At 42.4% G+C, this 22,249-nt stretch overlaps 1 protein-coding gene across 4 annotated transcripts; it reads right to left on the bottom strand.

Moving 5' to 3' along the window:
- Positions 1 to 775: 775 nt before the first annotated feature.
- LOC147902569 (serine/arginine-rich SC35-like splicing factor SCL30A) lies at positions 776 to 21,981 on the bottom strand. 4 transcript variants are annotated; one of them, XM_087373612.1, is made up of 9 exons: positions 21,805 to 21,981; positions 17,475 to 17,621; positions 5,029 to 5,106; positions 4,491 to 4,649; positions 4,334 to 4,377; positions 4,177 to 4,240; positions 3,470 to 3,748; positions 2,916 to 3,137; positions 776 to 1,465 (listed from the first exon to the last, which is right to left on the bottom strand). In XM_087373612.1, exons 2-9 carry the CDS (start codon positions 17,615 to 17,617, stop codon positions 1,423 to 1,425), a joined length of 1,032 nt encoding a protein of 343 aa, XP_087229738.1. In that variant the 5' UTR covers positions 17,618 to 17,621; positions 21,805 to 21,981; the 3' UTR covers positions 776 to 1,422. The 4 variants fall into 4 exon arrangements, with proteins under 4 accessions (XP_087229738.1, XP_087229739.1, XP_087229740.1 ...); XM_087373613.1 differs by having other exon boundaries at positions 2,916 to 3,128; XM_087373614.1 differs by having other exon boundaries at positions 4,503 to 4,649.
- Positions 21,982 to 22,249: the final 268 nt, after the last annotated feature.

The raw sequence follows: 22,249 nt of genomic DNA, 5'->3' as shown, positions 1-22,249 counted from the left end.
ATCACGACAAAGAAAGAGTGGTTCAAATTCTGGTATTCCTCCCATGTGAATTTTCCATGGATGACACCTAACAATCCCTTGGGACGACTTCAACAACTATACACAACAAAACTTTATGCACTAACAGAAAATACTGAGTAGGAAAGAGGGCATCGAGTAGTGGGAGTCAAAACTATATAAGCATAAGTAGATTCTACAAAGGCTTGATAACTAAAAAACCTGGTTCTCCCCACCTCCCCTTCCTTTTTTCACTTTTGCAGCTTAGTAGCAAGCTTAAAGGAGCTGCACATATTCCATCTCTTTACAATGTCATTTGCTTGCATGCAGGTCTAAGCCCAGGCCCACACATACATGCGCATGCACAAGTGCTAACACAAAAGCACATGCATTGACTTTCACTCACGCCAAATGTACATTTCGCCCTTGTTCATAAATAAAACTTCTGTCTCCTTGGCACTCAAAACAATGTACAGCCTCTTCATTGATTTTCAACCACTGGTACTAGGACGACTTGCAATTTCTAACCTGAACATGCATATGCACTATGCAAAATCCACCCATATACTTTAAAGTTCAAGGTAGGAGAGTAGAAAACTGTTGGTAATGCCGATTACTTCATGTACTAGAAGCCAGCTTACCCAAAGAGTGCAACAAAGGAATACGCTTCATATACAAATGCCTATAGCAATATGCAAAGCACACTCTTTACCTTGGAAGAGCAAAGCTTTCCATGTGCAATCCCTATAGCATCCTTATCCCCAATATGAGCCAAATGTGATTAATAGTATGTAAATTCTTTGAAAGAGGGGTGTATAGAGTACCTTACACTAATATGATTGTACATGAATTTCATGAAAGCTTACGAAGTCTATCATAAAAATGAGGCTATGTGCATGGCCTATCAAACATTTGTGCCGAGTAAGTTAAAGAGAGTTTTCCTGGTTAATTTCCAACAGGAATTTGGCATAATTTAATTGAGACTGGGTTTTCCATGACACGGGGGTTGTTGAGAATTGCTTTTCTTTGAATCAGAGGTGCATACAAGCAAGGAGGGGCTCTCTGCAAAAGTCCTCAGAACGTGTGCACGATGCGGGTGTGTATGTCCTCGACACCTATACGGGAACCAAATTCTAATACAATTTGAAAATTTCGTCGCCTGAGTAAAACTTATGACAGGGGTGAGCCATGCAGTCTTTGGTGTTAAAAATATGGAACTAAAATTAAAAGACACAAAACTGTCACAAACCCAAAAACCTGTTCATTGAATTTGCTCTTTTCCAACACAAGCACCAATTATTACTAACGGACTCAGAAGACACCTATGAAATTTGTAGAAGTCCTGGAAACAGCTTCTGTAGTCACCGACCTTACAGAACAAAATTGGGCTGTGCATAACATGACCTCAATAATATTGCAGTAAATTCATTGCGATGGCCCAGGAGACAGGGAATCTCCACGTGGTGACCTACAAAATGCAAAAAAAGCATGATAAGGAACAAAGCATTTGATTAGTTACTTTGAAAAAAATATACCCCTTGTCTCCGCCTCTCTACCACAGCTCATTGTATCAGGATTTTCACAGTCTCATAGACCCATCGGTCTTCCGAAGACTTTAATAAACTTTCTTTCTTTCTTTCTTTCTAGTTGACTGTTCTTGGCACCTTTACAATACTTCTAACAAACACTTGCCTAATAGCACCCAGGGTCACAGAAAACTCTAGATTCAGACAGGAAGACTTGCACCTAGACCACATGTCAGCTTGCCTACTTTCCCCCTTTGTCCTATGTTAGCAAAAACTTTTTCGACACCACTTGGTAGGGCTTCTGAATAATTAGTCATGATTCAACCCTGAAGCGAGCAATCACTACTCAGAGCATGGTCACTGAGTTTTTCCACCCAGACAAGACCGACCAGTAGGGCTCACGGAGACGGCGGATCCAAGGACCCGAGCGAGACACATCAGACTCGCCAGCAGTTGGAGGCATAGATCACACTATGCTCACACATCAAACTTGCCAGCGCTTCGAGGCATAAATCACACTAGGGAACATCCCCTCTGAGAATGGCACTTGTCCGTCGTAGAGCCATAGCTAGGGGACCATGACTGACCACGTATACCCACCGCCGACAGCACTACATCACAGGTTTTATGCCACCATTGCAGCCTCACACATTGCCATTGCAGGCTTGACATCTCCGCCAACTCCCAGATGATCACCACAGTACCACCAGCTCCATCCTCTCCATGTGATGCCCGCTTAGAGGCTCCATCCCTCAGCTCATTGTATCGGGTTATTTTCTCATAGACCCTTCCATCTCTCTCTCTCTCTCTCTCTGTTATTTTAGTCTCATAGACCCTTCCATCTCTCTCTCTCTCTCTCTCTCTCTCTCTCTCTCTATCTCTCAACCTCGTACCTATTAACAATTACATGAGGTGCCTCAGAGCATTAGTCAAACACTGCATTCAAGGACTTCATTGGCATTCTCTCAACCTCGCACCTACTAACAATTGCCTCCTACGAAACTGCCGATAAAAATGAGGTGCCTAAGAGCATTAGTCAAACACTGCATTCAAGGACTTCATTGACATATTCCCTACCAGAAGGACCTAATTGAATTAACACAATAATTGAAGCTGTGAATGCTCCAAATATACATACAGAAAACAAAGTTACAAGCAAATCATCTCTAATGCCCTCAAGTTCCAGTCGATTGAAGAAAATGATACATTCTTGGACACATCATTGTTTAGGAAACAACAAAATGGCAAGCATTGAACTTTGAAAACAGACTACTGAGAACACCTTTATAGCTCAGCTTTACTATCTCTAACTAAAACTCAAGATAGTGTCCAGATAAATCCTTTTCCACTAGACCAAAATAATCAGACTAATCTATCTGTTAAGATAGGTACCTTTCTTCAGGAGTGAGACTTGAATATGTCTTCTGAGATCGATCAGGAGAATCCCTTGAGTTGGAGAGCCTTGCTGAAGGTGAGGGTCTCCTCCTGGGAGGTAAGGAAGGTGAGCGAGGAGATCTTTCCTCTCTCCCAGATTTTGATTGGGATCCTGAAACCTTTCGAGGAGACTTGGAGACCCGTTTAGGTGCAGGTGAGTAAGAAGGTGACCTGCAAATTCTGCAACTGGTGAGTGTAAAACAGTTTTACAAATGCAGAAAAGTGCGTGTAAAACATGCAAATGCAACTGCGAAAAATACTGCACTCTCCTCCTTCATCATTAATAGCCCTGAAATCCTCAAACCAGGACCATCATAATACATTGCATGATGAGATATACACGATCACCACAGCAACCCTTATTAGCCTACTACCACGAAACACACTAGCTCAGTGCAACTGATAGCCTTCATCATGAAGGCCATGAGAAGAATTTAGTATCACCACCACACCTCAAAGAATGACTGCCTATGGTCAGGACAAAGCTGTGTAGCTATACTCGTGAGACCTACCGTGAATTGCTTTGCCTTTTGCCTGGAGAATCGGTGCGCCCATCCTTGGACTGCTGTGAGCATGATCTTTCTGCAGAAAAAGAGTGCCCCCCTCCTTTTCTAGGACTATCCAGACTTCTCCGTGCATCCTTTGAGGGAGGTGAGTATGACCTGTCAGCAGGAGATCGATCCCGCCCCTTCTTCTGAGTATCAGGGGACCTGAAGGAACGAGATCTACCCTTTGAAGGGGCAGGAGATGGTGAGTGGTACTTCTCCCGTCTCGGTGCCACATTACTGGACCTGTACAGACGGCAGTAAAATCGAACCTGAGTGGTTGTCACAGATGCAGAAATCATGAGAAACTATGGGGCTAAATCGACCACCTTCCTGATAAAAAACCAGAGCTCAGCAATAGGGAGAATCAGTAATTACTTCTGGTAGCACTTTATGTTGGCAGAGGTACTGTCTCTTAACCTGTTTCTCTTAGTCTCCCTCTTCTGCTACTGTTTTCTTTACTTCACCGAGCCTCGTGGCAATCTTTCATACTCTCTCAGGCTTTCATCAGCATTATTCCCTCACACCTCTCTTAACATCTCCTTGATTCATCTGGCTGAATGCATTCGCTTTCTTCCCTTGCCCTACTTTGTGTCCTGTCTTCATTACTTGCTCTGCTTAAACAAAGGGTTCTGGGCTCTTTCTGGATAATAGCGAAAAGAAGCAGAATCTACCTTGAATGACGACCCCCCCTTGGAGAGGGTGAGCGGTAGTGCGGGGAGCGGGATGGTGAGTGGCCTGCAATTAGGGGCAACAATGATTAAAATATTAGCTTACTCTTTCACGATCTAATATGATCCAAAGTACAGATTATGCAGTAGAGAAAGATACCCCGATAAGGAGACCGCCTGCGCCCTCCATAGCTTCTACGTCCCCTGTAACAATAAGCAGAAATTATGTCTCCCAATGTTAAATCTTTGATAAACAAACAAGTTGCTAACATGTATCAAAATACAATAACTTTGCAGAGATGCCATGAATTGTAAACCTGTCTCTGAACCTCATCTCATCAGGCCTCTTCCTGTTTTCTTCTGCAAACACCACAGTGATCTCCCGGCCATTGAAAATCTGATGGTCCATATGCCGCTTTGCTTCAGCTGCATCAACAGGATCCAAGTATTGCACAAACCCGAAACCCCGAGGCTCCCTGCAGATGAATGAGATCAAGCTTATCAAGGTTTAAATGATCAAGCTTTGTAACAAATTACAATATAATATGTCTTGCTCAAACATGGGTGGTTCAAAGAGAGCACCCAGTATTTTCTAGCCCCAACCACCACCATGTTCCATCTAGCCTTCAAGGAAAGGCTCGCAATACATACCAATAAACAGCCCAAAGCTCTAGCCACTTCAGATGGGCCGACATGCCTCTTTTGCAAAAAAGTTTTTAAGCATACACCCTTACTTCTCCCAATCAAATGTCAAAACTATTTGTCATTCTAAGAGCACAACTTGCATGATTGCACTGTGTGAAGGTACATAATCAATACACTCAAGGCTCTCAAAAAGCTGCAAGCGGATCTTACCCGCTGTAATAATCCTTTGGAAGATAGACATCTCTGATCCGACCAAAGCGCTCAAATGGAGTGCGAATATCCTCAGGTCTGCAGCATAACACAATTGCCAATCATCCACCAGTAAAGAAAAGACTAATATACAATTCAGCTTCAGGAATACAAATGCTAAAGCCTTGGCTGCAGCCCTGTTTAATGTCCTTGACATGGAAAAAAAAACCAGATAACTTAGGTTTTTCATAAGAGCAATCAGCGCCAAGCAACAAAAAAAACTCATGTTTTGGAAATCATGCAGGCAGAAGAATTGAAGCAGCAAGACGGCCTTCTTATAATCCACTGTAGTGCATAGAGAACCATGATCAACCAAATTTGAAAAGAGTCCCCCTCTGTTGCACGAGCATTACTGCAGAAGAGTTGAACACTGGCCTCACTACAACTTGCCCTTCTACTTAACCAGATTTGCATGTGTGAAGGCAAAGGATTGAAGCAGCAAGACAGTCTCTTTACAATCATCAGTACAGCATTGAAAGCCATTATCAACTGAGTCTGGAAAAGAGTATCCCTTTATTACACAAGCATTATTGTGAAAGATTACCAGCCTTCCTACACTTTGCCCTTCCTACAATTTGAAAGATTTTTGAAGTGTAGGCCAACAGTCTTAAGGTCTTAGCTGTCGCCTATACTTCAAAAATCATCTAGGAGAATTCCTTTTAGATTTGGTGGAATCAGACCTTCCCTTGACAAGCATGAAGTGGATCTTCTTACACAGATCATGGAATTCTAATTTCCTCCACTTGCAAGGCCATCTTGGTGCTCCTTAAAATTTTGTGACTTAAATCACATTTAAAAAAGGGAAGCCAGTGATTGTATACCTCACAAGTCCAACAAAGACCATTCTTCAGACTTTGTGAGACGCCAGTTGAAAGCCAGTGATTGTATACCTCACAAGTCCAACAAAGACCATTCTTCAGACTTTGTGAGACGCCAGTTGAAATTGTCTCATTCTATACATGGCATGCCATTCAGTTGCCCAACTGATTCTCAAAAAGATTCTACCAAAAGCACTGTAGGAGTACTTGTGCATCAAACAGGGATCTGTTTGGTTGATTAAAAACATAAATCAATAAATCGTCACACCTACTGAAGGCCTCTTCCTGTTGCATGAGATTAACCTAAATGATTGGTCTATCAGATGCTACAATGCCAAGTATATTCTCATTTTTGAAACTCCGAGTGGGGGAAACAGCAGCAATACATGTTATCCTTGAGGACTTTAGTGTCCAACATCTCTCACAAAAATTTTAAAAATATATATGAAGCACTTCTCAACAATTCAACAGCTGAGAATGGCTTACCTTAGGATTGTGCAACCCGCCCACATGCACAAGCATTTTTCTAACCCAATGCATGAGACTGATCACTCAGCCTTTAAAGTTCATAAATACGGAGCCCACCATAAGCATCAGTATGACCCAAATAATATTGCAAGTGTCACCAGATTTCCAGAGGACAAGATAACAGAGAGTTGAATTATCTTCAAAAGCTCCAAATGGTACAAGAAAGGCTTTCATGAAGTGTGTCCGCTATTTATATATATGTACATGGATCCATGATTATTGCCCATCAAGTAAAAGCAAACCAAATAATGCATTTCTTGATCTCATGAGTCACCTGCAAAGTTTTAAAAGATTCGATTTATCACACATAGCAAGGACTAGCTGCTACTCCAAGTTCTTGAGAGAAGAAATTCAAAGAATATCTAAACTCCAACCAAAAAAAAAAAAAAGGGTCAAGTTACCTCATAGCTTTCAACATGGTACGCACGATGAAGCTAGCTGGTCCTCTTGTTTATATTTGCTTTCCTCTTTTTTAAGATCAAATAAGGGGTATCTTAATGCAGATGGCCTTTGCTGTTATGATATATACAAGCCTACTTCCTAAATTTTCCCAAATATTCATGCAAGATATCGTTCATCATCTGTTAGAAAGTGGTAGAAGCATTGGTGATTCCAAAAGGGAGTATTAAGAACTTATAATATCCATATCTAGTTCGAATCCCGTCTTATAACGTCTTCCTTAGCCATGAGGTATTTAGTGATGACCACATAAAATAGGCCGCCTGTCAATCAAGTCATCTACTCTAGGACGGAGACGAGAGTGATGATGTTGATTTTGGTGAAGATAACTACGTGACAAAGTAGCAACACGCGGAGCTGAAGATGTTCGAAGCCTGTGACTTTTTAGAACCCAATATGCCCAAGTCATTCTATTCAAGGCCTGTTACAACACCTCTTGGTCATACACAAGCGGACCTATTCACCCGTGCAGCCCACACTACTATAAAGCCCATGCATGCATCAAAGGCCACCTTACACTCTCTTCCCGGCGCCATACACTCTTCGGATTTGCAGCTGCCTCAATAGCCCTTTGCCTTGCAAGTTCAGCTCATTCCTGTGTATTTTAGAAGCATTTTCGATGGCTTGCCCATTTGCCTTTCAAACCCTTCAATCACTACTCTTTTACCTTGCCCATTGGCACCCATTCTGGCCCATTGCAATAAAGTTTGAGGGCCTTGCCACGACATAGTATCTCAGCAAAGGCCACCTATTTCAGCGCACTATTGAAGGCAGTTATGGACTGCACCACCAAGCTCACAACCTTCACTTATGGCATCCATGTGCTCTTGCCAAGTTGCCCTTTTCCATATCTTTTGAGGCTCCCTTCACATCCTTTATTTGCTGTCAAGAATCTTGTTTACTACAACAAATGAGAAGCCCCTAAAAAGAATAGATCACTTTCATAGTCCTCAAGGACGCTCTCCTTCAAGTACTACATCCAGAAAGCCCTTGGCTCCCATTGCGAGATTTCACATTCAAATTGCTCTTCCCACAATCGCAAAGCTTTCACTGCGTGGATCTTTCCCATCACATGTCTTCCCGTAACAGTCCGGTACATACCACACCATCTCTGGATACCAAAGATGGCAAGATTTCGCATGAAATAGAGAGCCAATAGCTCTGTGTCTTTTATTGTCACTTGTAAGCTTTAAAATCTAAACATATATCTAGATGAATCCAAGAACATGCCCAAACTCATCCTTTAAAAACACAACAATTTCAAATAAAACTTCTAGAAGCATACACTGACCAAAGGAACCATCAAATCCGTAACCAATGGCTCACATTCTACTTGACCTTCCCCAAAGCAAAAAGATTGCACTAGATACCTCACTGTTAGCAGACAATGCCTTCCTCAAGTGACAAAAATGCTTAAAGGACAAGGAAGGCATAACTACTACTTGGGATCGGATCAAGCATGCTTTGTAAGCAGTTGTGCCTAAAAATACAGACTTCCAAGAACATCCTTCTGAACTAGTTGCCTCATCATTGCAATTAAAGAAGTGGTTCATAAGCACCAGGCTTCTAACATACTTCTAATAGACACCTGAGCAAAATAAGTAAAGCCCCCCAACACACCCACACATTTTACAGTGGAATCAAGTCGCATGTCGCTCATCGTTTGTGAGTGTGTACACACAATGAGCGGTCCATGAGATCATCTTGATTTCACATAGTACTCCACCATCACAAGCTTATAACATTTATTTTAAACGAGAAGAAATCGAAAGATAGATTAGGCATTACTTAACGAAAGTCATATCCGACCTACTTGCAACCCATTTGGTTCTCTAGTACTTCTTATGGAGAAGAAAAGCAAGTCTATACGCCCTACATGGCTAAAGAGCTCTCAATAAGTTAACAATAAAAGCAAGTACCCCTTGCCTCGCAAGAATGATCTCTTCGATCAACGTACAAAAAAAATTTCAAAGATTTACCTTTGTTCTCGATATCATCTTTAACATGCAGAGACTTGCTGTGAATATAAAAGGCTAACTCAAGCAGGAGACAGGAGACTAACTACTACTTTATTTATACATGGTTGCCAAATCGGCATACAAAACTGTGCTAAGACCACTAACTACGACATGCGGGAGATGGAACTATGCTGCAGAAATAAGACACCCAAACCTCACACATGCTGGCTGGAAGCGCTGTTGAAGGCTGGGAGCTGAGTCCTGAACTGAGGCAGCTGAGTGAGTGAAAAGGGGGGCTGAAGGCCCCTATATTTAGGGCTGGGAACCAGCCAACCTTGGGCCAGCACAATCGACTAGCTGGTCGGTTTTGGCCGACCAAGCTGTTGGCCCTTCCATATAAAATCAGGCCCTTTTGGGCTATTTCAAGCAGGCTATGCAGCCAGTCGCCACTACCACCTGGGCTTGACCCTGGTGCATGTGACATTCCGCTCTTCTGAACTTGTTGCTAGGTGGATACCTCGCAACACTTTGTCCTAGCGACCCGAGCTGCTCCATCCTGGCTAGTGACTTTGGGCTCATGCCTGACTTATCCCTGGACTAGGGCTCACAACGGGATCACAGCATACAACAAATGGGTCACAATGTGTCACCATGCTCCCTAGTGTAGGGATGCATGTGAAATTTCCTCCTGCTTAAATTATGGATGATGATAGTTGCTGAGGGGCTGAGTGAATCTTCCCTTTGTTCTAGGCTCCTTTGATGTTGACTGAGTATAAATATATGCTTTTCTCACTGCAATGAGCAGATGGGTGTACAAGTGGGCACTTAAGGGATTTGCAGGGGATTGTGTGACCAAGTCTTGGCTGCTGGAAACAATCCTAGGCTGAGTGTAAGCCTTTTGGAACTGAAATGGCTGCTCTTTTGCTATGCTTGTTTGAGGACAATTTCAATAGTGATTATGCTATGCTTTCCCCAAGACATAGTGTATATACATGCAATGGTTGCTAGGCAAAGGGCACTCGATTTATACAGCCTTGTGGGCTGAATAGACAGGGCCGGGTTTCCATGCTTGAGATTGGAAGGAATCCATGCTTAAGATTGGGAAGCATCCCTGGAACCCAGAGTGAGACAGTACAGGTGTGACTGCCATAGTGTTTGCTATATTGAGATGCTAGATCTCTTATGGGAATCAAGTTACTATATCAAGATATGTGCGACCCATAGGGTGAGAGACTATTGGTCAGGGCAGTTCTGGACAGCAAATGTGATCGAGCTGACCACCAACTATTGCTCGAAACTTGACTATCCTCCCAAAAAACTAAGTAATAACAGTTTGGTACTGGGGCTGAACTTGTACCGCTCCAAAAAGCTGAGGAATGAATGTTTTGTTATGATAACACGGCAGCTCAATAAAAACTCCTAATAACCAGTACTGCCGTGAAGACTGGAAGCCGAACTACCGAGGCCAATCATCCCACCACGCTACTACTCAACTCCTGATCCTTGGGTGGTATGGCACTTTAATAGGCTCCTGGATATAGGCACTCGCTGATGTCCTCGAGACCTGTTGAGGATGGATTCACGGTTTTCCTACGGAAGTCTGTGCATGATTATTCACACATCACGACACCCCTAACCAACATATTGAAAGGTCATGGACGCAAGTCTACCAAGCCAATCTCTTGGAATGATGCATTGAACAAGGCTTTTGAAACCTTGAAGTTCACTATCAAGGAAGCACCCGTTCTTGCATTACCCGATCCTACCCGACCTTATGTTTTAAAGGCTGATGAGAGTGATTTTGCGATTGGGGCAGCTTTATTCCAAGAGGACAGACCTGTAGCTTTTGAGAGTAAGAAGCTAGACGACACCCAATATCGTTGGCCCACACTAGAAAAAGAACTCTATGCACTTGTGGATGCTCTGAAGGTTTGGAGACACTACTTGTATGGTTCGAAGTATGTGTGTGATGGGTCTGAATTGAGGGGACGGAAGGCTAGATGGACAGAATTGATGCAAGATTTTGATTTTGAAATACGTTATCGAAAGGGTTCGCTCAATAGTGTGGCGGATGCCTTAAGTCGAGTCAAGTTTGTAAATGCTATGTCACTTACAAAAATATCCTCAGACCTATTTCAATCCGTGAGAGGGCTTTGCACCACTAACAGTCATTTCACTTCTTATTCGCAAAAAGTACAGAATGGGAGCTCCATGGTTAACCAGGACTCAAGGATTGTGTCACCTATGGTATAGGCAGGGGGAGGTTAGTGGATGATTAGGAACGGCTTGTTGTTCCGGAATGGAAAGGTATGTATGCCAAATGTTTCGGATCTTCGATCCAAGATTCTCTGGGAGTGTCATGATGCTCCTAGTGCTGGACATCCAGGTATACATCGAACTCTGTCTCTTGTGAAGCATACCTTTTAATGGCCTAAGATGCGTGCATTTATTGAAACCTATGTGGCAGGTTGCCGGGTTTGTTGCCGGGCTTGTCAGGTTACTAAGGCAGAACACCTTAGAAGCACGAGTTTATTACAACCATTGCAAATCTCGGGTAATAAATGGGAAAGTATTTCCATGGATTTTATTACCGGTTTGCCTAGAACGCGCAAGGGTCATGACTCCATTTGGGTCATAGTGGACCGTCTAACAAAAATTGCTAGATTCTTACCTACTCGAACAATCATCTCAACTGTTCACTTGGCTCACGAGTTTGTGGACCACTTGTTTAGGTTGTATGGTTTGCCCTCTGACACAGTCAACGACAGGGACTTGAAGTTTACAAGTAACTTTTGGACACTTGTTTTTTAGAAGTTAGAAACTACCCTAAGTATGAGTTCCTCAGATCATGCACAATCTTATGGCAGTACAAAGAACGTCAACCAATTGGTTGAAGATATGCTTGGGGCATATGTTTCTAAGAGACAATCTTCATGGGAAGATTATCTACCTATGATAGAAATTGCTTATAACAATGCAAAGCATTCGCGTACTTGTTACAGTCCTTTTATGCTTATGTACGGGTTTCAACCTAAGTCACCAGTTATGGTTGGGTTAAAGGGTATCCAAAATGATGCTGCAAAGACATTCTTGCAAGACATGCAAGAAATGTTGCAATTTCCCAAGGAGTCTATTAGAAGTGCCCAAGATCGAGACAGATTTTATGGTAATAAACATCGTTTCCAAGTAATAAAGACCTTTGGGGGATGACCAACTCGACAATTGTCCTGGGCCCTAATGTCTTGCGCAGAGAGAGAGAGAGAGAGAGAGAGAGAGAGCTTGAACAGAATGAATCTACCATGATTTGGAGGAGGGATTCTATAAGAGAAAAGAAAAGTTTGCAATAAATGAAGTGGGGGTGGCGTTCCAAGTTTAGAAGGGCTTGCATAAAGCCTATGAAGATGTTCGTTGGTTGACGAAAGACCTCAAATAAACAAAGTACGACGTAAATTCCAAGCGCAGTATTCTTGACAAACGGTGTATATACGGTTTGTTGTCTCGCATGAGCGCCAATGGATTGTTTGGCACTGCTGGATAGTGCCATCGTGACGTGAGTGATGAAGAAGACCGTGGAATATTGATTGCTTGTATTAGGCGGGTGTTCTCCATGACTCAGTTGCACATGCTATGCTTCCCACATGACTATGGAGTCATAATGCTGGCTCTAGTCGCAATTTGAAGGCCACTATCTCAAAAAGCAATTCTGTCGAGACTTGGAGGTTTTTGTTCAGAGAGGGGTGAACTGACAGAGAAGCTGACCGTCATGGTTAGCCAGGCCGGCACACTGAGCACTAATGGAAAGACTTTCCCATCGGAAATCTTCGTGAAGGCGCCATCAACAGCAAATGAAAATTATTCCGCCAAGTCCTCCGAAGATTTTCTTGTCATGGCAACCAACAGCAAGACCCCTGGCACTGACGTGTCACACGTGGCAGGATTTGCAGATGCTGATGTCACATGTGTTAGCTGACATGGCACACACGTGTGGATGACATGGCCTAACAATGACACATGGCAGTCCATGCTGGGAGACAGCTGAGGTGGACAGATTATCTGACGTGGCAGACCAGGGGTTAATCTAACCTAACCTTGGTTAGTGACATGGCTAGAGGTTCAGTTAGCTTGACTCAACCAGATCATTCTGGTCACTGTAACCAGACTGTGGCAGTTCAATTACCTCAATTAGTGGTTCAATTAGTGGCCTAGTTACAGACCAACTAGACTGTTCTTCTAACCAGACCAGAACAGCACTAGTCTGGTTATTGTAACCAACCGGTTATTAATCCAGTCACTAGCCAAAAAAAAGACAGTTGCAGAGACAGTTTTTTCCATCAGTTTCCACCTATCTGTCAGTCTTTTCCTATCAGAAAATCAGCAGATAATCAGAGATTTCAGTTGGCAGAGGCAAGAAGCGACCCTTTGTTTCGCAGGATGGTACAACCTCTCTTTGAGGAAGAGCTAGCGAAGCCTCCCTCTAGGGCAAATCAGGAAGTGATGGGCAAAAAGAGATCCTTGAGTCCTACTCCTCTTTCCACAGATGATGTATCGGGACAGCACTAGTCTGGTTATTGTAACCAACCGGTTATTAATCCAGTCACTAGCAAAAAAAAAGACAGTTGCAGAGACAGTTTTTTCCATCAGTTTCCACCTATCTGTCAGTCTTTTCCTATCAGAAAATCAGAGATTTGCAGAAGAAAAAGAAATGCATGTAAAGAGAATGCCTACAGAGAGTTGATTACTCAGTTGGCAGAGGCAAGAAGCGACCCTTTGTTTCGCAGGATGGTACAACCTCTCTTTGAGGAAGAGCTAGCGAAGCCTCCCTCTAGGGCAAATCAGGAAGTGATGGGCAAAAAGAGATCCTTGAGTCCTACTCCTCTTTCCACAGATGATGTATCGGGACAGAGTAAGAAGTCTTGCCATAAGGACAGCAAAAAGAGGAAAAGAGATCTCTTTCCAAGAAGAAAAAGGCTAAGCATCATCATAGTTCATCTAGTTTGTCTTCTTCTTCTAGCTCTACCTATTTATCCTCAACATCATCTTCTTCGTTTGGATCCTCAAAGCCAAAGCATAAGAAAAAGAAGAAGAAGAAGTCTTGGCAAGAAAGCAGAGATTTTTAAAAGATGGCGGTGCAAATGCTGTTTAACAAAGAAGAAAGGGTAAAGATGTAAAAGAGGACAAGAATGCCAAGCTTGGATCACACAAGGGTAAGCCCAGCAAGGGCCAAGCCTGGTGAGGAGACAAGAAAAAGCGTTGTTTCTACTACAACAAGCCTGGTCACTTTGTGAGGGATTGCAAGAAGAAGGAAGCAAACCAAAAGAAGAACCATTATCACCAACCCGTAGTCTAAAGAGACAAGTCTTGCTACAGGGGAAGAGCTCTTTCTAGTACTTGAGCATAGAGACGTTCAATTACATATGGAAAAGAAGAGTGGACTACAAGCAGTGGTGAATCTAAACAGACTAAAAGGAAGAATGGACTACAAGCAGTGGTGAATCTAAGCAGACTGAAAGGAAGAGTGGGGACTACAAGCAGTGGTGAATCTACATATGGAAAGGAAGAGTGGACTACAAGCAGACTGAAAGGTTCAAGTCTTTGGAGCTAACATATCTACACTCAAAAATGAGAATCAGGGACAACTAGAGTTGCTCGATCAAGTAGCATCCCACGCACTAAGATGTACTCTCTCTCACCTTATTTCGTAAGTGTTTTGACCAAGTAGAACATGAAGGTAGAGTTAAATGACCACGAGGTTGTCATCAGGTCTAAGGACAAAGGAAAGGTGTCTCACCATGGACTAAGGAAGCATAGTTGCACGAAACGGCGGTTTCATGGCAGGAAACGAAAACGGCGTTTCTTCAAGAAACGCCGTTTTGTAAAACCTGTTTTTGCCCTAGACCCCCAAAATCGCAATTTCGTCGCCTGGCTCCTTTTTTCGCCGCCTCCCGTCCATTGCACTCCTTCTGTGCATCCTTGCTGCTCTCTCCACCTTCTCTAAGCTCTCTCCATCCCTCCATCCTTTGCTCTTGGACTCTCCATCCCATTTTCCTCGGACCTCCATCCTTCTCTCGCCATCCTCTTCATCCTTCTCTGTAGCATGATGTATCTTGATTCCTAGACTATGTTATTTCTTTTTTTATGATAGTAGATACAGTACTTACTACTAAGTATACTTTGGACCTTGGTGCCAGGTGGTAGCTGCTTTTTTTTATATCATCCATGGGTGCTTTTATTTTGAGTCTTGCATGACTCATGAGTCATGATCATGAAATTTGTGGATCATGAATCATGATCATCTATGGAGTCTGGACATTGGATGCTTTCAAGTTTCAAGTTTCAACTTGTGTGCTAAGTTTAAAGTACTTCAAACTTCTAAATTTCAGATTCTTGTAATGCTAAACTTGTTAGTCATGTTACATGTTGATTTCAGATTATTGAAGCATCATTCAAGAATTTAGAATCACAGAGGCATGAATGATGCATTGATGCTTGAAGCTTCAAGTATAGATATGTATTATGTATGATTTGCACTCTATTGATAATTATATTATGTATAAAAAATAAATTTTTATACATAAATTGTATCATATTGCCGTTTCTTCCGTTTCCGTTTTGGCAAGGGCCGGAAACTCCGTTTCTTCCGTTTCCGTTTCGGCTGGTAACTATGTAAGGAAGGGATTCACATATGAGGTCGCACCTATGTTAGTCTACAGACCGATCACTCCGGATTGCCAGATTGAGTTGCAATGAGTTTCAATAAATCAGTTACAATAGGTTCAAGAGAACTCGATCAAGTGATGAACTTTCCCAAATGGTAGATATATTTGCATTGATTGTATTCCCAAAGGAGCCTACATGGATAGCTAGCATTTGGTGGACTCAAAAATTTGGCCAAGAGGCGATTTCAAGGTCAACATCAAGGTCAGCATATATTCTCACCTTGATTGGTGATTTCAAAAGCATTTTTAAAAAACATGGTCATTCCAAATACTCTCAGGTCTTTGGAGAATATTGGGTGAAGACTCTCAAGTCAAACAAGGAAAGACTTCACTGCAAAGGCATGTGATGTTTTCTACAGGAAGAAGATACACAAAGACGTGGTCTTGAAGGAGAGAGAGTTTCTGTCCAAGGCAATTGCTCGAGAGGCCACCCAAAAGGTTCCCATATCCATGAGACTCACAATTCAAGAGGTAGAACCAACTAAAGATTTATAGTGGAGACTAGGGAGCACTGCAAAGACTCTAAAGGACTCGCAGAGATTTGCACCTGAGCACAACTCTTCACAAGCCAGAAAATCACAAGCCAGAAAATCTCAAAGATGTCTGAACACGACGCCCAGGTTTCTGGGTCTTGACCAAGGTGAGGAAGAGACACGCACGAATCACACTGTTCAAGATCACGGGTTCAAGAGTGTTTTCTTCGCAAGACGGTCACCCATAGTCTGTCGACATTAGTGAGCACCTACACTCTATACAAAAGGAGAGAGCACATGGAGACACATGGGCATGGGCCCACATCCAATTGTTGAGAGAGTTGTGGGAAAATCCTTCGATGCCCTGCCTACCATTAAGGGCAGCTGTTAAAGGGGATCCATGCCCTGTCTGCCCTGATTGTACCTGACCTGGGGGGCTACAAATTGAACTGACCCAAATGAGCAATTGAACCGACTGACAATCGACTGTCTGTTCGCATATCTGGCTGCCGGTTGGCCTTTATCCTGGCTGGCCTCTATATATCGCTGATCATGGAGGGGCAGACAGCACTCACTACCTCTAACAGGACAGCCTTTGGCTATACCTCCTCACCTCCAACCAACACAGCAGGTCTTCAGGCATTCATTGCTGCAGCCTTTTGGCTGTAGGTATCAAGCAGAACTTGGCTGCCTACATGAGCAGTACCTTCTACGAGACAGTACACATCCATGGAGCTTTGTAGTATGGTACTTTAGCTGTCTTAATTTGCAGTGTATTTCCAAATCTGAGTGCCGTCTTTGTGCACTTGTGTGTTTGCTAGATTGGAGTGAGTTGCAAGATCCCTTGCCACCCAGTTTCGATGCAAGAGTTGGCATCAGCTTGCTGCCCTATTTTTTGACACTGTTGATAATAGGTAACAAACCTCAAGACATTGAAAGAGTATAAAAGGACTTTTCAATATACTTAATAGATAGTAACCACACGTCACAACAGCAATATATTTAATAGGTAATAACAAGGCCAATCTCCCATATCCTTCTGCAAGGTCACAGGCTAACAATACACCACAACAATCATCCATTCTTACCTACGAAACTATTCTGCATTAAAATAATACTTAAATTACCTTATTAAAAGTACATAATCATTAATCATTACAGTCACAAATGAGATGCAACTAGGCCTTTAAAAATAGCAAAAGCAATGCATTTTATAGAGTATGATAGCCATTAAAGAGCATGATCTACTAAAAGAAAATTCCATCCCCTAATATGTGCTTCCCTCTTGTTTCATAAATACTAAGAAAGACATGCCAGAAATATTTCTCTCTAACAAACCGCAAAACCTGTTACACTATAAGCAATATTCAGGATACTGAGAACGACACTAACACAACAATTATCAACGTATTTAAGGGACAGTCGAACATCCTTTGATTTTGAAGGAAGACAAACCTGCTATCTTTGGGAATATTGCGCACAAGGAGGCCACAAGGAGCATCCCTTCGCCCACCATAGCGTCCCCTAGGGGGGCTTCTACCCCGTCCACCGTAGTCCCTTCTAGAAGGGGGACTATAACTACGACTGTGCCTCCTCATGCTTCTGTTGAAAGGAACAGGAGAAAACATCAACTTAAGCATTTATAACGGAAAGCAGAAGAGCAATTTCTAACCACGTTTCATAAATAGCTGACACATATCTCCACACTACCATCAAGAATTCCACAAGCTTGCATATGTTTCACATAACAGATATAAGAAGCATGAGACAAATAACATTCAAGACTTTTGATAGCACGTTTGACTCCAGAAAATTATTTTGTTCATGTTTTTCTTCTGATTGCTCTCTAAATCTTTATTTGAGAGAAAGAAAGAAAGAAAGAAAGACAGTCTATTAACGTCCACTGGAGACCAAAAGGTCTATGGGACAGCAAGAAACTCTCTAGTACATCTACTTTAGGGAGGGCACATGGCAGCTCCCAAAGAGTGCAAAAAGCAATCCCAATTATTTAGAGTACCTACATGATATTCTGGAGAGTAAACAGCCATACATCAGTTTAAGACTGAGAGTCTTTTGGTTTTCATTTAAACTCTCTGATTAGTGCTACCCCTTCACGGTAAACTGCCCATTTTCCATCCTTTCTGGCAACCCTGACTTTAGCTAATTCAGTTGCCTTAATCTTGAGTTGGGTTTGTGTAAACTCCTTTGCTATCCATACTTTGGTGCCCTTCAACTTGTAAGATTGTCGAAGAAGCTTGATCTGCATATCTTTTGACTTCATTGTAAGGATTGCATGACCTCTATAGTGTAAAACAGAAGCTGGCCTGGAGTCGTCATCATCCTGCTCATCATCATTCACCCATTTGATGTTGGGCAAACTTGATTTGATCTTTGTCAATATTTCACTACATGTATCCTCCTCTTTGTACCAATCTTTTGGGAGCCCCCCTATTATAATCTTCAGTGCATTATCACATCTTTCCAATCTCGTGACAACCACTCACAATGTTGAGGACCATAAACTATGACATCCCCACCGACGTCGTCAATGCCCAACGGTGGGTGTAGACCATAGTAAAAACCTATGCTCTCAGACATACATATGCACACACCCACACATACTTGAGCATCCATTTATACACAGGTCTTCATACAAAGTTTCTGTAAACATTGAAAAGGTGAAGGGCAAACTCAGCTGTGACAAGGAGAGAGATAATCAAATAGTAGTCCACATTCTCTTCATTCAAGCTACAACTACTTGTGACGACTATAAGATTTCCTTTTAGTCTCTCCGTAATCATTCCAATCCATGTTAACATCCAAGCTTCGAGCTTCTTCGATTCTTGTTTAACTAAGAACTTAGTAAAAGCAATGATAATCTTAAGATCACAAACTAAAACAAAGTTTATGCCAAACTAGCGCCCCCTTAAATTGCATCTCTTTCTTACAGAGTATACAAGCGTGAACTAAGACTAGACACTGGCATCTGAGAAACACACATCCTTCTGAAGTTGAAACATGTATGCACCTTTCATACCACAAGTCATGTTTGTTGTCCTTAATAGCTGAGGGGCCTTGACAATCATGGTGAAGGCATTGCAATATAGAGCCTCTCCTCTATCACGCCCTTTGCAATCAATCTAAAGTTTAAAACATAGAACAATAGTGGAGATCAAAGACTAACTAGTGAAGAGACTCTACAACCATCCAACATGGGCAAGAATGTAGGTGATAACTAATGTCCGGAACCCATGTATATCCTTCACAACTCCTACAAACAAAATGTAAAATATTGTGCCTTCTCCTTTGACAAATGATCGTTTCCCATTCCAACATATGGGCTGATTTCCAACTCCCTATAATCAATAAGGAATCTTGGTAAGATTTATCTCATTGGATGCCCCAAGGCCACTCCACCACCCTTGCTTCAAATAGTTTGCAACCAAGGCCAAGAAGAGAGATTGCATTGGCTTCGTTGATATTCCAGTTGCCTCTCATCACCACTAGACTCCTCACTTCATACAAGACCCAAGTGCTTTATACTTCCATCTAAGTTCATGTAGAATTGTTTTTTTCATTCCAAATAATGACAATCTTTCTTTCTTGTGCATAGAGATACAAGTGTCATACCTATCCATCTTCTTTTCCTAGCCATGTCTACTCCCACTTATATCCTTTTCTACACTCCCAATCTCAATTTCACTCCCTACAATCTCACTCTCATTCCCTCATTAATCTCTCCCCCCCCCCGCTTTTTCTCCTTCTCTCTCCCCTTCACCTCTTTCACTTCTCTACCTTCTTGACTTTGCTCTTTTTCCTTAGTTAGCAAAAGGCCACAAAAAGTATGTGATTGCAAACAAGATGAAGAAAAGCAAAAAAAAAAAGTATCAACCCCCTCCAAACAAAATTCAAAATTTTAATTAGTCCCACCCGCCCTGCCAAGAAATATTAAGCTAAGGTAAGACCTTCAAAATAAAAAATGAGGCCCCCCAATGAAATTGTAAGCTTCTTAAGTTATTCCCGTTGATCGAAGCCTCCACTACTTAGCCCTCATGCTCTACGCTTCTCCGGCTCTTCCTCTTCCTCCTTTCTTCCTCTCCCTCCTGCTCTCTTACTCTAGTCGAATCCCGCCCCCCTCTTCTTCCTCTCGGATCTCCATCTTCCTGCCTTCATACTCTTTTACTTCTACAAAGCATCACCTTTGCAAAGCCACATCTGGATTGGCGAGGAGCCAGCAAAAATGCTATCAAAACTACACGAGAAGCAACTGCAACAAGCTACTATAGGTATATCACGAAACCATTTGGATACCAACAAATTGTGGCTCTCAATTCCGAAGTTTGAATAGTTGGCTAGCAGAGTGCAAGAGATGACTTTGCATGCGATACTAGAAGTTTGTCAGGTCCATATGATTTTTGGCAACGCTCTTGGGCACTAAGGACAAGATTGGAGCTAGGTGTGGGCGATTGGAGCCATTCTTTGGCTCGCACTGAGCAAACTAAGGGGCAATCGAGTAAATTATTCAGCCGTCGCCCATCTATCCAAATTGTCGGATTGTCCGCCTTGCAACATCTACTCGGCTTATTATCTTGACTCTCCCCAACTATACACAATTCAGGCCTGCTTTTTGGATGCCATTGTTCAGGCCGGCCCTTGCTCAACATATCAGAGAAGCCCTCTCTTTTCAACACTATCAGCCCAACCAGTTCCTTTGCGCCTTTGCCCACGAGCTTGGCCTAATTTCTTTGTGCTATCGATGGTACCAACCAGCTCGTAGCTAGCAAAGGGGTCTTAGGTAGTGCTTACGAGAATAAAAGATGCAATTTCACCAAGAAAACCAAACTTCCTACAAAAAGAAGGAGCTTTATTCAAAACTTTGCAAACAATGTTAGTCACACTACATTCAAAGCACAGGTATGTAAAACAAAGCATTGATCTTTTCTTGGCCAAAGAACGTCATGGTGACCCTTTTTTACACGGTCTTGGTTGTTGAATGCGGTAATATTTTAGTTTGAAAAGACTATGGTGACTCTTTGAGAAGAATCTAACATGATAGACTTCAACATGTTGCTGCAGATTGTACGCCCACGAATCAATAAATGGGACACCTGATGATAAATCTGCAGAGCAGATTATTAAGCCAAACACTCCTCACTTATACGTTAAAAATAAAAACCATGCCCAATCACGATACAAGGTTCCCAAGTTTTTGAAAGACGATATGATGTCTACGTTGTTCTATGAGAGTTTCTCATTGGGAAGGAAAATAATTCCTTCTGAATAGACATTGTATATCTTACATTTGTATAAAGCTAACCCGCATTTCACTTCCAAAAATTACGAGTATCCAAAGGCGGCAAGTATAGAAGGGTGTCGGAAACGACTAGATGGATGTAACATGAAAGTGCAACATCTTACCGCCACAAAAGTAAAGAGCACTTATAAGAAAATAAGAACCTTAAATGCCAGCAATCTCCTGTACTACACCCAGTAAAACCGAGCACATGAGCGGACTACGCGTGAAGAACTGTTAGTGACATAACAATTTCTGCAGAAGGCAAAGCAGCCACACGCCCCATGAAATAAACCAGCAAAACGAATGAAACTAAAACTAAAGGAGCGGGCTAGGTAGGAAGAGACAAAGAACTGGCCTAAAGAGTAGCTGAGACTGAAAGTGCCGGGGGAAGCCAGAAAGACGTAGGCGATGAAAGTGCAAAGATTGGCGAAAGAAGGGAGAAGGGAAGAATGGAGGGAACGAAAAAATGCTGAAAGGCAGGAGACTCACCTTGCTGAAGACGCTCGGAGCAGTGCTTGTCACCAAAGAAAGAAGCAAATACAAACCCTAACTGCTCATCTCTCACCGTATATATTGTCTAGCCATCTTCTAAGTTCAAACCACTGCCCCCCTTACCGATTCATCATCATCACGGAACCCAACTTTTAATATACTCGTGGAGAATGAAGGACCACTAGGGAACTCTCGAGATGCTGCAGCATTATATCAATTGACCAGACCTCGCGCGATGCTGCGGCATTGTATCGGCTAAAGAGATGTAGATGTGTGTGTGTGTGTGTGTGTGTGTGTGTGTGTGTGTGTGTTTTAAAATAAAACCTTTTAACAACCTGGCACACGATGCTCAAATAAGGGTGGATGATAAATTTCCCATTTTATGGGTGCACATAACGTATACAATTGGTACAAAAAGTGTCGAATCCGTCAGGTGGTCCAA

The sequence above is a fragment of the Dipteris shenzhenensis genome, chromosome 4 (assembly GCF_047967505.1).
Source record: "Dipteris shenzhenensis isolate YYH24624 ecotype China chromosome 4, Dip_SZ_1.0, whole genome shotgun sequence".
NCBI lineage: Eukaryota > Viridiplantae > Streptophyta > Polypodiopsida > Gleicheniales > Dipteridaceae > Dipteris > Dipteris shenzhenensis.
This window is presented reverse-complemented; position numbering and strand designations above follow the sequence as displayed.